The sequence below is a fragment of the Denticeps clupeoides genome, chromosome 20 (genome assembly GCF_900700375.1).
Source record: "Denticeps clupeoides chromosome 20, fDenClu1.1, whole genome shotgun sequence".
NCBI lineage: Eukaryota > Metazoa > Chordata > Actinopteri > Clupeiformes > Denticipitidae > Denticeps > Denticeps clupeoides.
Window position 1 is genome coordinate 1,578,830 of NC_041726.1, and position 16,648 is coordinate 1,595,477.

A 16,648-nucleotide genomic window follows, 5' to 3' on the forward strand; every position below is an offset into this window, starting at 1 on the left:
TTCATGAAAAATTGAAGTCAATTAGCAGCGTGACCCATTACCATGTCTTGCAACAGAGAGAGAGAAAGATAAAAACAGAGAGATAGAGAGATAAATATATATATGTATGTATGTGTGTGTCTCTCTCTCTCTCTCTCTCTCTCTCTCTCTCTATATATATATATATATATATATATATATATATATATATATATATGTGTGTGTGTGTGTGTGTGGATAGTAAATTCAACCTGAAACCATATCCATGGTTAGAAACATTGCATAATTGACATTTTGCTATATTAAACATTTCAATAGGACTAAAGTCTGTGTGATGTGTGTATCTGGTTATGGGAGGTAAGCTTATCAGCATTTGATTTATTTAAAATCTAATTTGCTATTCCACATACTACGGCGTGATCTTTCATGATACACAGTGCAGCGGAGTCCTGCCCTGGTTATTAAATGGGTGAAAAATGTTGTTCTGTGTCGTATGCAGGTTGGGGTTGGATCGAACGCAGATCTAAATTGCAGTTTTCCAACAAAAAAAATACCTTACAGGCATATTTTGTTTGTCCAAAAAAAATGTGTCTGCATTTCAAACATTTAAAATCCACTCTGTGCAAGTTCTCTTGCGGAACGGAAAAAAAAACGCAGGCGCGACCTCCAGCAGACATTTAAAAAACTTCACCTGAGGAGCTGAAATAAAAAGGTGGAGGTGGCAGAGAAACTGAACTTGCAGGTGTTCATGGTCATTCGACCCGGCAATAAACTTTTTTTGTTGGTATTAAAAGGTAGACAGGTTTCCGTTCCGGCACGGGACGGGTGTCCATATTTATCTATGGCAGGATTGTATTAGCGTTACTGTCATGGCGAGTGCAGGTTGACAAAATTGGGACCGGTGCAAGACCCTCTGCAGTGCAGTGTTTTTAAAGGAAAGATGTGGCCTTTTTAATGACACAGTGACAGCCACCTTACAAAACATGCCAGATGAGGGGACCCTTTAACAAAGAGCCATGGGGAGACACCAATGTTCAGTATTTGTCACATAGTTTACAGCATGGTCTTCTAAATGCAGATACGGTTTAAGCTCTAACTTGGGGCAGTGGTGGCCTAGAGGTTAAGGAGGCGCCCCCCCCACAGTAATAAGAAGGTCGCCAGTTTGAATCTCACCGTCCCCACACACTGCTCCCCGGGCACCTGTCATGGCTGCCCACTGCTCACCAAGGGTGATGGGTTAAATGCAAAGGACATATTTCACTATGTGCACCGTGTGCTGTGCTGCTGTGTATCACAAGTGACAATCACTTCACTTCACTTTACTTTAATGTGCCTAATAAGGATATCGTGAAGCAAAATAACAAATACTGCGTGGAAACATCGCTCTCGTCTGCTTTATGAGGTTGTACCGGACAAAATCTTGATCCCAAATCCCACTAGCTGGAATATTTCTTTAATTAAGTTGCACATTCCTTTATATTAGATGGCATCCCATCAGCAGTCCAGTTCCCCTGACAGCCCGGCTGGAATGAGCCGAAGAAGCCCAGCTGCCCACCACCATGTTGGGCTCTGAAGGATCACGTGGCTCTAATTCCACGTGGCCAGGAATTTATGATAAAAAAAGTGCTCTTTTCGCCCGGCCCGCAGGCCCTGTTCCCGACGTTCCCGACAAGTGAAGATGGAGCGCCCCGCGACCCACGGCGTCGACCTCCAGCCTTTCCGCCCAGGATGAATCGAGGGAGCGGTCGGTGCGGCCGCCTCCGCTCGTGCCGCACATCAGCGCTGTGGCGTGTTTTTTGAAGAATGCCGGAAAAAAAATAATAAAAAAAAGGGCTGCCGTGACAAGAGCCCCTTGCTCGTCTTCCCGCGGGCCACTTTCTCCACGCTCATTCACGCTGGGCCGTGATCAGGCCGGTTGAAAAGGATCATGATATCAGGCATGTGACTTACGAGTCGCAGATCTTAAATCTGGCCACGCGGCGCCATGATTTCACCACCACATTCGAATGGAGTAATAACACGCAACTTCACACTGCAGACGCATTCGTTTCCAGGGACGAAGGTTCACACCTGCCTGAGTCTGCAGGAAGCGCTGTCACACCAGTCAAGCTGGAATGTTACCTTCATGGAGAGGGTTCGGATTATGTAAGGAATCCACTCATTATTTCAACAGCGTGCCAATCCTGGGGAAGGCGCTTTCTTGCTGATTCCAGCAAGAAAATTGTGTAACGAGTGCCAAATAAATGGTCCTTGGCATAAGATTACAAAAATATATAACAGTGACGGAGCCAGTCAGTTCCTGTTTAAATTATTAGGCCGTGGCTCACTAATGCAATGTAAAATGTGCATAATAAAATTATTAAGACCATTAAAAAAAAAAATCACTAATTGCTATCATTAGCAAGAGACCAGACGAGTGCCAATTTCGAGACGATCGACGCTCACAGTCAGAAATCTGAGACGATCAGATGTGACTGAGAGACTTCCTCCCTGACTGTCTTACACGGCCAACAGGAAGAGAAGGACAGAGGTGGGTGTGGACTGAGAAAGCGCAAGTGACAGATGAGCATCCGGACTCCCAAGCATTCCTGGTGCGAGTGGGAAAAACAGACTTTAAGCTCGAGATCCATAAATCTTTTCATGCAGTGATTAATGGAAACTTTTCACAAGTATATAATGTGTGCATATATTTGAGACACCAATTTAGACCCATATAGTGGTTTGCATCAACATTAATCAAGATGTTGATTGCAGAATGTCCTCCTTTACATTTATTTGTAATGAGAGACAAATCCTATTTTTCCATCTGCAAACTTTTCTTCTAGCATATATATCTAAATGTCATCAGTGTTTTCAAATTAAATTATGTTTGTATTATTAATGAATTTGCTTTGTACTGTGATAAAGTTCCGAGTTACTTTAACTTTAAACAATTATAGTGTTAATAATCTTTTTGACATTCAACGACATGTAAGGAAGAGCCACTAGATGGCACTCACACAGTGTGGAGATGCAAACGCGTTGTCGGGTAAGTAAAGGAATTTTGAAAACAACGTTTATGGATTCTGGATGAGTCCCAGCCCATCGCATAAATGAGATTTAGATTGTAGATTTAATAGCGCCCCCTAGTGGTCTCCAAAGCAGTTATTCCAGACTAGCCTTCGATTAAAAAAATGTGCCAAACATTGTTTTGTATACAATAATCGCCACAATGTTTCTGGATGAAATGCATTTCAATCAAATCCTGGCATTCTGTGTTCAGGCAAGCCAAAGTAAATATTAAAAAAAGTGATATTAAACTCTGCATAATATAAATACTATGATAATATATAATACTATGAATCTAAATATCTACCACACAGTGAAGCAGTTAACAAGTAAAATTGCATTTTAAAATACGCATTTTTTTTTTACTGTGGCGATTGTAGCTTTTACTCGTTAGAAAGAAATCTGCCGTGTATGTCTTAAAATGGCAGGTTGCGACCTCAGAATAATTCTCACATGGTTAGATGAATGTACATCTACTAAAACGCTCACAGCATAAAGGGTGTCTGAAAAAAAAAAAAAACACAGGAAGTATACGGTGCACATAGGTACAGCGTGGCCTGCTCAAGGGCATGAACTCGCTGAACTCGAACTCGTGTTGCCGTTGCGATGTCACCAGCCTACCGCACTCGGATTTCAGACACGCCCAGACGGTCTGGTGCAGAGACAGGACAGCAGCGTCATGGGCGATCCCCTCACCCGCACAACAAACGGCGCTGCCTGCAGGTGATCTCCGTGCAAGGTGGATGGGCCAGATTATTGGCTGAACGGTGAATTGGGACGAGCAATGACCTGATATCCGTTGATGCCTGTCGATTTTCATATACGAGCGTCCTAAACCGTTTTTCTTTCTTTTTCTTTTACAAAATGTGTATTTTTCTACCCGTGGACTTATTTAAAAAGACATTTTGCTGTCTGTAATGGCAGGCTGCATTACAGACTATAAAACCAGCAGGCCAACGTATACATGACAAATTATTAAAACATTATTGTAATAATGTGTTATATATACGATTAGCTGTGTAAATCCTTTTAAACAATCGGCTCCTTCACACAATGCAAAAAAAATAATTATTCAATCGTTACAATGCGCCCCACTCTCACACTTAAAACCCCACGTTGTCCGAAATAATTACACTGTACGTGAAAAAGAAGTATTAATACCAGGGTCTGATATCAAGACGCTTATACACAGCGCTTGCTAACAGAAACCAAAGTTCCCCAAAGCAAAAGAGGACACACACACACTCACACGAACATGAGTAAACAGTGTAAGTCGTTTTTAATATTATTGCCTCATTTTATACTCATTATGCTATTAGCACGCTGTTTCGGCTCCAAATAAAAGAGTGCAATCACGCGTTTGTGTGTAGAGTTTTGGTGAAATATGGTGAAAAAGTGCAGTGATTGTCATTGTGAAAGACTGCAGCGCAGCACACGGTGACACAACAAAACGTGTCCTCTGTATTTAACCATCACCCTTGGCGAGCAGTGGGCAGTGTGTGGGGACGGTACCTTCATCAAAGGAACCTCAGTGGCACCTCGGCGGGCCGGGATTCGAACCGGCAACCTTCTGACTACGGGGGCCGCTTCCTTAACCGCTAGGCCACCACTGGCCCAGAACAGACACCCAGCGTGGGCGCGAACCCACCACCCTGAGATTAAGAGTCTCATGCTGTACCGAGCCGGGTAGCTCAGTCAGGTAATTGTAGTAGACTTAGCTGAAAAAAAACGATCTATCATGAAAGTGCATTGTTGGGAGAATCAGATCAGTCTCCTGTCCCTGCTTACCAAAAATATATAATTATTCAGTGACAAAAAAAATGTCGCATTTGATTACATTTTTTTTTGTCATTGTTATACTACAGACAGCCTCGTAAACAGTACAATAAAGAGTATAAGTATGTGCATGATACGTATGTGTCAGAAAGGATACATATGGTTATGGGACAACAGTGTTGTCTTAAGTGTAACGCAATTGTATTGCAACTCAAAATCTATAGAAACCGAATGAGAATTGCTGGTGTCTTCCTCTTGTAATGGATAAAAGCGTCTGCCAAGTAAAGTAATGTAAGTGCAATGGAGTGAAAGTGAAGTGATTGTGAGACACTGCAGCACAGCACATGGTGCACACAATGAAACGTGTCCTCTGCTTTTAACCACGACCCTTGGTGAGCAGTGGGCAGGATCGGGATTCGAACTGGCAACCTTCCGATTACGGGGCTCGGCCACCACTGGCCACCAACTACTTCTACTATTACCCACTCTGTACATATGTAAAATCTTTCAAATATATATTTTACGTAAATACAGATATACAACTCACATTCACTGTTTTATTTTGCTTTTCTGGAACTATTTATTTGATAATTTGTACAGTGAACTTGTATATTATACAGTCGACATGGTGTCTGTACTATTGTCTTTTTGCTGCTCTTATCTTGTACCGCCCACTTCCTGCCGTGACAATGTAAATTTCCCACTTGTGGGACTATCTTGTCTTATCTCATCTTATCTTAACAGGAGAAGCGCAGACGGGTGGGTGGGTGCGTTTGGTGGGCGTGGCCTCGGCACGGACCCGCCCCCCACGGACCCGCCCACCCCCCGGACGGTTCAGGAAGGAATCGATGCTTCGACACCGCAGCGCAGCGGCACCAACGCTGTCAAACGCAGACACGCGAAGCGTCCAGGGCGTCGCCGGTCCGCGATGACTCGTTACGCCCGCCATTACAAAGCCGCGGGAAGATATTATATATCAAATTCCGGACGGAAACGCTCCTCTCGTGGCGTATCAATTATTAAACGCGTCCGTTTTACCGCACAGGAAAGGGCGAAGCGATTTTTTGTCCTTTTTTTCTTGTGTGTGTCACAAAAAGTTCCCGCTAATAACAAACGAGGACACGTGGTTAATTTAGAAACGGACGGAACACGTGACCCGATCCTGGTCGCCACACGCTGCCAGCACAGCGGAAAACGGGAGCGTCGTGTGTGTGTGTGTGTGTGTGTGTTTGTGTGTGTGTGAGAGTGTGTGCTCACCAACCTTGACTTTCTGCAACAGCGTCAGTTTCAACTCGTGCGAAAACGGGTTCCTGAAGTGGGGCGACACCTCCGCCACATCTTCATCCACCGGGGCGACCCTCCTCCTCGGAAGCCTCATTTTCACAGGTCAAGGATGGAAACCTTACAACTTTTACGTCTTGCCGGCTCTCTGCTCTCCCGTCGCAAGAAGTAAGATGCAAAAAATAATAAAATAAAAAAAACGGAAAACGGCGGCCGACCGCAGAACCGGTCCGCGATTCTACTGATGAGACACAAAAAAAAAAAAGCCTCCTGGAAACTATGCGAGCCGTCGCCACTGCGCATGCGTGATGAGCTCCGCGCTCTGACGTCACCGGAGGGGTGTGTCGCGCCGCGCAAGTCGGCGTCGGACCAACAGGTTCGTACCGCGCCACGGCGTCATATAATCGCGTAATAACCGCGCAACGTAACCCTCACCGCCGTTCAAAAGCCGTGGACGGATGTTCTCGTGTTTTTTAAAACGGGTGAGATGTCCGGTAATTGACTCTGGTGGCTGGAAAGTGTCTGTTAATGATGGAATACCGGCGTGCACAGAGAGAGAACGTTTATTAGCCATTATTAGAAAACTGGAAACAGCTCTACTGACTAAAGAAGCAATAAGCCGATGTGGGGTTTTTCTATTCAAACCCATTTAATGATATTTTCTTATGACCTTTTATCTCCCAGTAGCTGCACGCATCAGGTTCAAAATACTGATGCTGGCCTACAAAGCCAGACATGGAGTAGCACCATCCTACCTCACAGCCCTTATTAAACCTCGCACTGCACCTCGTATACTCCCAGCCTCCAGTACTGCTCGCCTGGTCCCTCCATCTCTGAAGGTAAAAGGAAGACGCTCATCTAGACTCTTCTCCGTCTTGGACCCTCGTGGTGGAATGAACTTCCAGCTCAGTCACTGAGCACCTTCACACGGCAGCTCAACACCTTCCTCTTTAGAGAAGATTTAGATGAACTTGTGACCTTCTTCTTGTCTGACTTCTGTATAGAAACTAGAACAGAGTGAATAAAAAGATTGTATTCATAGTTGGGGGTCCTAGTGAACCAGAACTGATCACTTCATCCATGGTGACATGGAAGCACATTGTAAGTCACTCTGGATCAGGGCGTCTGCCGAATGCCTTAAATGTAAATGTAAATATATTATTTCATACTTGAATAAAGGTAAAAATTGGTTTAATAAAAAAAAACTGTAACAGCTTTGTCATTACTGTATGAAAGGGATAGCGAGGTTTAAAATAAATACAGGATGTCGGCCGCGCCCGCTGGAGCATAAATGGTCACAGGTGAAATGATCATTTTTCTGACAAAGCACATCTGCTGCCAGTAATGTTTTTTGCCCGGGCCTGTTGGTTACGGACGCCACGCCCTTTTTCATTTAAAAAAAAATTCAGCTTCAAAATGCTGCTGAGCAAAAATGTGCAGCAGAACGACTTTTGGCAGCTATGTTACGTTTCTAGAATGTTTATTATGCAATGTTTGTATATTTGCAGTGTTCTTGTGTACATATTCCTCCCATTGAAGTGAGCCTAGGTGGCTGTGGGTGTGACTGTGAGCACCCTCATTTTACATTTACAGCATTTACCAGACGCCCTTATCCAGAGCGACTTACAGTCAGTAGTTACAGGGACAGTCCCCCCCCCTGGAGACACTCAGGGTTAAGTGTCTTGCTCAGGGACACAATGGTAGTGAGTGGGATTTGAACCTGGGACTTCTGGTTCATAGGCGAGTGTGTTACCCACTAGGCTACCACCCCATACATTTTCATCATTTTATGGATCATAACATAGTAATTCAACTTACTGGATCTGTTCTTTACATGCTCTGTGTTTATGCAAAGAATATGATGGTTTAACAAAAAAAAAAAGACTATGTAATAAGAAATGAAAATGTGTTTTTTTTTTTATCGTTCAAGCATATTTAAGAAGCAGTGATTACAATTTATAATGGCTACACCACTGGGACGACAACCCCCTGTGCTAAATTACATTTTTAGCTATAAAATACTTTTAACGTGGAATGCTGCTTGGTTCCTGCGGGAAGCGTAGACTCCTCTGACGATTCCTCATATTCCTCCTTAAAAAGAAGCCCTGCAGCACAGCACACACAACAAATTGTGTCCTCTGCATTAAACCATCTCCCTCGGTGAGCGGTGTGCAGCCTGGGCGGTTCGGGACTCGATCATGGGCCCGTTTCCTCACCCGCTAGGCCACCACTGGCCCTGAGGATAATCAAACCAGCCGCAGGTGTCATTTATTACAATAAAAGAATCGAGAGCCTGCGATGCCATGCATTGCCGAACCAGAGACGCGATCACTTCTCTACACAAAAGCTGAGCAGTCGGGGCGATTCCAGCATGCACACTTCCTCTAACGCAACACGATGAACCCGGACATTTTATTATGGTGATTGATTGAAGAAATTCTATACGTCTACCAACAAAGCACCAACATCCCACTAATCCTAAATCCCAACCAGTCATCAGTGGGCCCATTGGCTGAAATGTGGCTATGTTGGTGTATTGATAGTATAGTAGTGTAGGTACAAAGCCGGTGTTCCTAATGAAGTGGCCTGTTACATCAACATTAACCCATACGTTCACGGCTCTGCGGTCCGTATCTGACCTTCATACTTGAATGCGAAGACTTAAATCAACACCTGCTGTTTAACAGAAGACCACAAACTACACGCCACCACGAGTCCGGTTCACATGCAAAGAACATTACCTGTAAAAACCAGAAGTACAGGGAGGAGAGTAAACAGAAGTATATAGTCTAGTAGATGCTCTTTGGAAGCTGGTTCCACAACTCAGGAGCCAGGGCGGAAAAAAGTCTGGATGCACGGCTTGATAAATGGTACATAATCAACTTTAAAAGCCATTAAAAGTTGGAGTTTTTGTAGCAGGCTTCATGAAGTGCGTGAGAACTTCGGAACTTGCACCAGTACCATAATGGTTCTGTGAAATGTGTGTAACGGCAGAGTATGACATTTACATTTACAGCATTTATCAGACGCCCTTATCCAGAGGGACTTACAATCAGTAGTTACAGGGACAGTCCCCCCCTGGAGACACTCAGGGTTAAGTATCTTGCTCAGGGACACTATGGTAGTAAGTGGGGTTTGAACCTGGGTCTTCTGGTTCATAGGCGAGTGTGTTACCCACTAGGCTACTACCACCCTGTGGTATTAGTCTATGGGGCATGTGTGTGTAACCATGACCCGTATGCTTTTTCATCTTCTTGATTTCTTTATAAATATTTTCTATATTTAATAAAAAATTATCCCATCTTTCCAGAAATAGAACCTACCGAATTCCAGGACGAACCAGAAACAGATCCATCTTTCTACCTCTTCTGTGCAGCCATGGCAACGGAAGCCCCTCCCACCTCCCCCAGGGGTACAGTTACAGTACGGCTTGTTTACATGCACCCGCTGGTGCTTCTGGGGCAGTTTTATGAGCAACACCCCACCCTCGTCCTGCGGGTCTCTCACCCGGACGTGCTCACGTCCTCGTTTTTACATCGACTGGGGTGTTAGTGGGCCATGCCGCGCGCAGAGCCTACAAAATAGATCCGGGCCGAGTGACCACCCACCCCAAGGCGCCCTACACCCGTCATTATGAGCAAACGAGCCACTAAATGTCAGGATGTCACACGTCCATGAAGTGACCCTACAAGTCAAAACTGGTGCTCTGGCGCCACCCCGTGGCCACTCGACAAGACTGTTAAATTCTGTCCCTCAAGACTGTCCCTGTAACTACTGATTGTAAGGCGCTCTGGATAAGGGCGTCTGGTAAACGCTGTAAATGTAAATGAATTAAGTCTAGTCCTACACTAGTCCTACAAATGCTTTTAGTCTAGGACTAGAACTAATCCACGTGTTTATACTGTGTTGACGTTAATAGGACAAAACTGATGTGTCCTGCAAAACGTCCCATGATCTCTAATATGTAATAATCTGAGAACAGAGCTGAACAGATCCAAGCACTTTATTGTTCTGCCATCAGCAAAGGGACAAAGACGAAACCTCCCGGCCGCTGGACTCGTCTCGGATTCATCCCTGGCGCTGTTTGTGTCTGGGGTGGGTTTTGCAGAAAACGAACAAGCGTCCCCGACGTCGGACAAAGAAGCAGTCCTTACACCGCCTCTTCAGGGCGGACTTCGTCTTCATCCCCGCGAGGGACGGCGCGCAGGTCAGCCGCTGACACTGTCCAAGCAGGGCGGGCCGGATCGGAGCCGGCGTCCCAAACGCGGGAATCCGGCCCGTCCCGGCCGCGAGGGCGGACACGCACCGCCACGCCCCCGCGCCAGACGGGGAACACAGAGCGGCGAAGCCGGACACCTGGGCCAGACGCCGAGACAGGCAGCCAATCACAGCAGGGAGCAGCAGGGGGGCCATGACGTGTCAGCCCTAAAACGGAAAAGAAACAACATAAATAATGCATATTCCATGCATAATAATGCATATAATAATGCGTAATTAGCATATTTCATACACACACACACAATGACTGAGTTCAGATGTTTAAAAATGTCAATGTTTCTCACCACCTTCCCGCTACGTTTATTACTGCATAGTGAAATAATAATGAATCCGCTTGTTTATTTCGATCGGCTATATGAATTTGGCAGCAGGTGTGTTCGAAAATATCGATAAAGCAATACGGGTGGTAGTAGCCTAGCGGGTAACACACTTGCCTATGAACCAGAAGACCCAGGTTCAAACCCCACTTACTACCATCGTGTCCCTGAGCAAGACACTTAACCCTGGGTGTCTCCAGGGGGGGACTGTCCCTGTAACTACTGATTGTAAGTCGCTCTGGATAAGGGCGTCTGGTAAATGCTGTAAATGTAAATGTATTTGACAAGGTGATATTGTATCGATACAAGGACGTCAAATATCAATGTTTTTATACACACTAAGTCCACCGGGTGGCGCTGTCGAGTGCTTTCTTTTTTCTTTTTTTTTTTACATTTTCAGTGAACTGTTTTGTTCTGCTATTCGCTACTTCTGAATGGGAATGTAGAATATTGCTTGTTGAATATCACTTGGTGAGGTCATTTCCTCACATGGACTATCCTACCACAGCTATGCCGACGACACACAACTTCTCTTTTCCTCCCTCAGATCTACATGCTGCTTCCAAAATCTCTGCATGTCCAACTCAACTGACATCTCATCTTGGATTGCAGCCCATCACCTCAAACTTCCACCGAAACCGAACTAATATTAATTCCAGCAGATTCTTCACCACATCAGGATCTTGCGATTTACCTGGACAACGTCCGAGTAACAATAGACAACCAACTCTTCTTCTCGTCTCACATCAGCAATCTTTCCCGCTCATGTAGATTCCTTTTCTACAACATCAGATGAATCCATCATTATCAACACAGGCCTGGTTCAGTCCTTAGTAATCTCATGACTGGACTACTGTACCTCCCTTCTAGCTGGTCTACCTCTATGTTCCATCTGACCTCTACAACTCATACAAAATGATCTTCAACCTTCCCAAGTTCTCCCACACCGCCCCTCTGCTACGTTCCCTCCACTGGCTCCCAGTAGCTGCACGCATCAGGTTCAAAATACTGATGCTGGCCTACAAAGCCAAACATGGAGTAGCACCATCCTACCTCACAGCCCTTATTACACCTCGCACTGCACCTGGTATACTCCGAGCCTCCAGTACTGCTCGCCTGGTCCCTCCATCTCTGAAGGTAAAAGGAAGACGCTCATCTAGACTCTTCTCCGTCTTGGCCCCTCGGTGGTGGAATGAACTTCCAGCTCAGTCACTGAGCACCTTCACACGGCAGCTAAAGACCTTCCTCTTTAGAGAATATTTGTAACCTTCTTCTTGTCTGATTTCTGTATGGAAAGTACAACAGAGTGAATAAAAAGATTGTATTCATAGTTGGGGGTCCAAGTGAACCAGAACTGACCACTTCATCCATGGTAACATGGAAGCACGTTGTAAGTCGCTCTGGATCAGGGCGTCTGGTAAATGCTGTAAATGTAAATATCGCGGTATAGTCGTATCGTATCTTGAGATCCTTGCCGACACACGCGCCTGCTTTTTTTAATGTACACGTTTGCACCGTCCGGAGAATAAGTGTTAATGCAGGTTATAACGTGCGCCCGAAAACCTCCGCAAACACCTGGGTCGCGGCAGCTTTGGAAAAAGAAGCAGGGAAAAGTAAAGCAGGCTTCTGTCGCCTGAACCGGTGCCTGGCGTGGCCCAGTCGTGGCCCAGTCGTGGCCTCGTTTTTTTTTATCCATTTTCTAACACTCACGTACCTTTTTTTCCGCCGAACGCTTGTATTTCCAAACGCGAGTTCGACGTAATAAGCGGTTATAGCGCAAGTCCGGGGTGGTTTGGAGGAGAAGGCGTGCGGCTCCGGCTCACGTCTTCCGGTCCAGGCCGGAAGTCTCCGCGCCGGGCAGCTCGGTGCGAGTTACGCTCCTCTTTAAAGTGTGCTTTTAATTCGTACGACGGGGAAATACCTGATCCAAAAGTCGAAACGGTGCGTTTATAGCATTTTCAGAATTAAAAAGGGCGTCGTTAGGACCGAACAGAATCGAGCTTTAAAGAACATCTACACAGGAAAGAATGTGTACTCTTCGTGCTGTTTGCGTGATTGTGATATAAAATTGTGAAAATTGTCCATACGCAAGTGCACTTTTTTGTTTGTTTTGTCGTTATCTCGACTTAATATGAGCATGATCCAGAGAAAGCAAAAGTTGTTACCTTAATTGATTTGGTTAAAATTGATTTGGACAGTTTGAACTAATCCGTCGTATGCTAGATAGAGCATCATGAATAAACACAGTCATTATTAATTTAATCAGGGGGCGACAAAGGCAGAAGTAGCATTGTGTCTGTACGTGGAAGACCATTTTCATACCAGTGGTGAGAAAATTACGTGTAAAATGGATAATTGAATAAGTTCTCATATATTAAATTATTTTACGCTGATTATAAAACTTTGCTTGTGTATTTCGAAATTAAATATATATGACGATCTAACATCTTTTTGATGTGGCAGTCGCTGAGCTTGTCAACACAACGTCTTTGGCCGACGCGCTGAGTGGGAACTCTGGGTAACGCGACCTGGAAACATGGCGTCCGCTGTCAGGACTCTGTCCTTCAGCAGGAACGTAAAGGTCTTGCTTTCCCCCGCGAAGCTGTCGGCGTGTCCTGCTCGCCACCGCGGCGTCGCCGTTTCGGACCACGGGGAGCAGATAACTCACACGGGGCAGGTACGGCCCGCTCGCGTCCTCAGTCTCCCGTCTCTCCGGGCGATGTTGCTACGCTAAGCTAATTAGCCGCCACAGTTGGCCATAAATCGAGCTACTTCGTTGCAAGATATTTTAAAAAGTGCAATTTCGAGGCTCGCTCACCTTATTTTGATCGCCTGGCCGACGTACAATGCTTAATCGGACAACGTTGCACCGAGAGCTTTAATTTGGCCGCTCTGACCTTCTTCTCTTTATAAATTGTGGGTTTTTTTCTAGGTTTATGATGCAAATGACGTTCGAAGGGCCAGGTTTGCTAGCAGGCAGAAGGAGGTAAGACGATTCTGACGCGGAACAATTTCTAATTTCAGGGTGGTAGTAGCCTCGTGGGTAAAACCAGAAGACCCGGGTTCAAATCCCACTTACTACCATTGTGTCCCTGAGCAAGACACTTAACCCTGAGTGTCTCCAGGGGGGGACTGTCCCTGTAACTACTGACTGTAAGGCGCTCTGGATAAGGGTGTCTGATATATGTACTATACCACACGAGGAGTACTGACCCCTGCGTGATTTGTGTTCTAGGTCAACAAGAATTTCGCCATCAACCTGGTGGCAGAAGAGCCCGTGAGTGACGTGGGTGCCAGAGTGGCATCCTGTGATGGCGGCGGAGGCGCCCTTGGACACCCCAAAGTCTACATCAATCTGGTAATCACTTGTGGAGAACCGTCGAGCGTTTTTTCCTTCGATAATACACTTATTTGAACATCTCATTCATATACTGCGTCTATCACGTTGTGTTTTGTAACGAGTAATCATCAATATTCCCCTCTTCTTTTTTTATTATTAGGATAAAGAGACCAAAGTGGGTACGTGCGGTTACTGCGGCCTGCAGTTCAAACAGGGGCATCATCACTGAAGCATCGCCACGTGTTTTCCTCTGTGCAACTCCTGCCTCTGATTTATAATTTATTCGTCTGTTTAAATTAAACAGGCCACGCCCGTGTTTCAGTTATTGTACCACGACAATAAACTCGCACATGTCTGAAATGTGTGTCTCGACCTCCTTCCCTGGACGTGAGCGCGTTTCTCCCTCCTGCCGCTGGAGGGCGGCGTTTACTTATAACCTCACCCAACTCCACCCGTTCTGTTCAGTCCATGTGCTGAGGAGGTGTGGTGCTGTTATCTATCTATCTATCTATCTATCTATCTATCTATCTATATCTATTTATTTATTAATTACTTTTTATGGTCATTTAGAAAAAAAAAAAAAAAACAGGTCACAATCCTGTAGTGAAAGTGACATGAAAGTCATTGTGAAGCACTGCAGCACACGGTGCACACAGTGAAATGTGTCCTCTGTATTTAACCATCACCCTTGGTGAGCAGTGGGCACCATAACAGGCGCCCGGGGAGCAGTGTGTGGGGACGGTACTTTGCTCAGTGGCACCTCGGTGGATCAGGATGCCAACCGGCAGGCTTCCGATTATGGGGCCGCTTCCTTAACCGCCAGGCCAGATTCTGGTTGCTGGGGGTAAATGTCTGTTGATGGTGGAATATCTGTAGGCAGGAAGTTAGTCTGGAGTTCCAGTGGAACGTGGTAATAATTTTAGCCGAGCCGAAGCCTGTTTAAAACCGCGATCGGTTTCATTTACATTTCCAGCATTTACCAGACGCCCTTATCCAGAGCGACTTACAATCAGTAGTTACAGGGACAGTCCCCCCCTGGAGACACTCAGGGTTAAGTGTCTTGCTCAGGGTCACGATGGTAGTAAGTGGGGTTTGAACCTGGCTCTTCTGGTCCATAGGCGAGTGTGTTACCCGCTAGGCTACTAGCAGCCTTTCAGGTACATAAAGACGGCGGTAACGTGGATTTGAAGGATAAGTGCGGCCTTGTCCGCGCTCCCGTTCCGCCAACTTGAGAAAACGTCGGGGGGAATTTAGTCTGATACGGAAGGGCAGGGCGGAACAATACATGTTTGAGGAAGATGATATATAAATATATATATATATATTTCATTGGTGGGGGATTCTCTGCGGGGGCCGGCCAGGCCAAATTGGCCGGTGCTCTCCGCCGGTGCGTGGCGGCGGAACCTGCTCTTCCGGCCGGGGGGTTTCAGGTCGAGGGAAATAATTGGGAGCGGTGACAGGGGGCGAGAGAGACAGGCCGGCGCTCATTAACCCCCGTCTGCCGCGTGTTCTGTCCGGAGAGGAGGAGCGGGGGGGGGTTCTAACATCGCCCGGAGCGGAAACCGAGACAAGTTATTCGCCGGGCTAAAAACCACGGCGAAAGTGAAAGTGAAGTGATTGTCACTTGTGATGCACACAGTGAAATGTGTCCTCTGCATTTAACCTGCATCACCCTTGGTGAGCAGTGGGCGGCCATGACAGGCGCCCGGGGAGCAGTGTGTGGGGACGGTGCTTTGCTCGGTGGCACCTTGGCGGATCGGGATTCGAACCTGCAACCTTCTGATTATATACATTTAATATACATCAAACGCTGTGCAAGCATCTCAGGCTCATTTTTGAATTTTTAATTCGTGCATTTTGGCGCTCGCCGGCCTTCGTTCCGACTAACCTGCTAATGAGCCTCACCTTTCGGAGGAAAACTTTCAGACGGAAGTGACAAGTGACTGTACGGCCACTCACGTTACACCCCCCCCCCCCCCCGTCCATAATTACCCATCCGGCCTGTCACGTCGCGCCGCCGCGCAGGGGAACTAATTACCGGCGGCGGCCCGTGTAGCAGTCATGACCTTTACTTGGAGGCGGGAGAACAGACACCCTTACTGACAGGTGGCCGTGAGACTTCCTGCACCTACATGAAGGCAGATGAGACGTGTGTGTGTGTGTTAGAACTGAGAGAAAAGCTCAGTCATTTATGTTTGTTCTGATTGATTTCTTTCCTAGAGGACCACGAAATTGTGAACTTGGAAGTATCACAGTATCGCCAGCTGATGTGGCTGCCAGTTCATAAAAAAAAAACTCTTAATATTTTGTTGGACCACCTTTAGACTTGCTGTGGCAATGTTTCGGTGAGCATTTGCAACATCAAAATATGTTTTTTTTTTTCACCCAGACCTACAGTCCAGGCCAAAAGTTTGGACACCTTCTCATTCAACGTGTTTCCTTTATCTTCATGACCATTTACGTTGGTAGATTCTCACTGAAGGCATCAAAACTATGAATGAACACATGTGGAGTTCTGTACTTAACAAAAAGTGGAGACCTGGCCTCCACAGTCACCGGACCTGAACCCAATCCAGATGGTTTGGGGTGAGCTGGACCAACAAGTGCTAAACACCTCTGGGATCTCCTT

At 46.0% G+C, this 16,648-nt stretch overlaps 3 protein-coding genes across 3 annotated transcripts in view; 1 reads left to right on the top strand and 2 right to left on the bottom strand.

The window, feature by feature from the left end:
• The window catches only part of lpcat1 (lysophosphatidylcholine acyltransferase 1), a 29,636-nt gene extending 23,306 nt beyond the window's left edge, over positions 1 to 6,330 (bottom strand). Inside the window, exon 1 of the mRNA XM_028964193.1 lies at positions 6,065 to 6,330. Within this exon, the coding sequence (XP_028820026.1) occupies positions 6,065 to 6,181 (117 nt within the window). The 5' untranslated portion in view covers positions 6,182 to 6,330. The remainder of the gene's footprint in view (positions 1 to 6,064) is intronic.
• Positions 6,331 to 10,069: 3,739 nt separating this feature from the next.
• mrpl36 (mitochondrial ribosomal protein L36) lies at positions 10,070 to 13,217 on the bottom strand. Its single transcript, XM_028964629.1, has 3 exons — positions 13,203 to 13,217; positions 13,087 to 13,150; positions 10,070 to 10,505 (listed from the first exon to the last, which is right to left on the bottom strand). The coding sequence occupies exons 1-3, from the start codon at positions 13,215 to 13,217 to the stop codon at positions 10,153 to 10,155; spliced, it is 432 nt and encodes a 143-aa protein (XP_028820462.1). The 3' UTR covers positions 10,070 to 10,152.
• On the top strand, positions 13,166 to 14,379 carry ndufs6 (NADH:ubiquinone oxidoreductase subunit S6). The gene is made up of 4 exons (XM_028964264.1): positions 13,166 to 13,356; positions 13,612 to 13,665; positions 13,915 to 14,037; positions 14,180 to 14,379. Exons 1-4 carry the CDS (start codon positions 13,216 to 13,218, stop codon positions 14,246 to 14,248), a joined length of 387 nt encoding a protein of 128 aa, XP_028820097.1. The 5' UTR covers positions 13,166 to 13,215; the 3' UTR covers positions 14,249 to 14,379.
• The last annotated feature ends 2,269 nt before the right edge of the window (positions 14,380 to 16,648 follow it).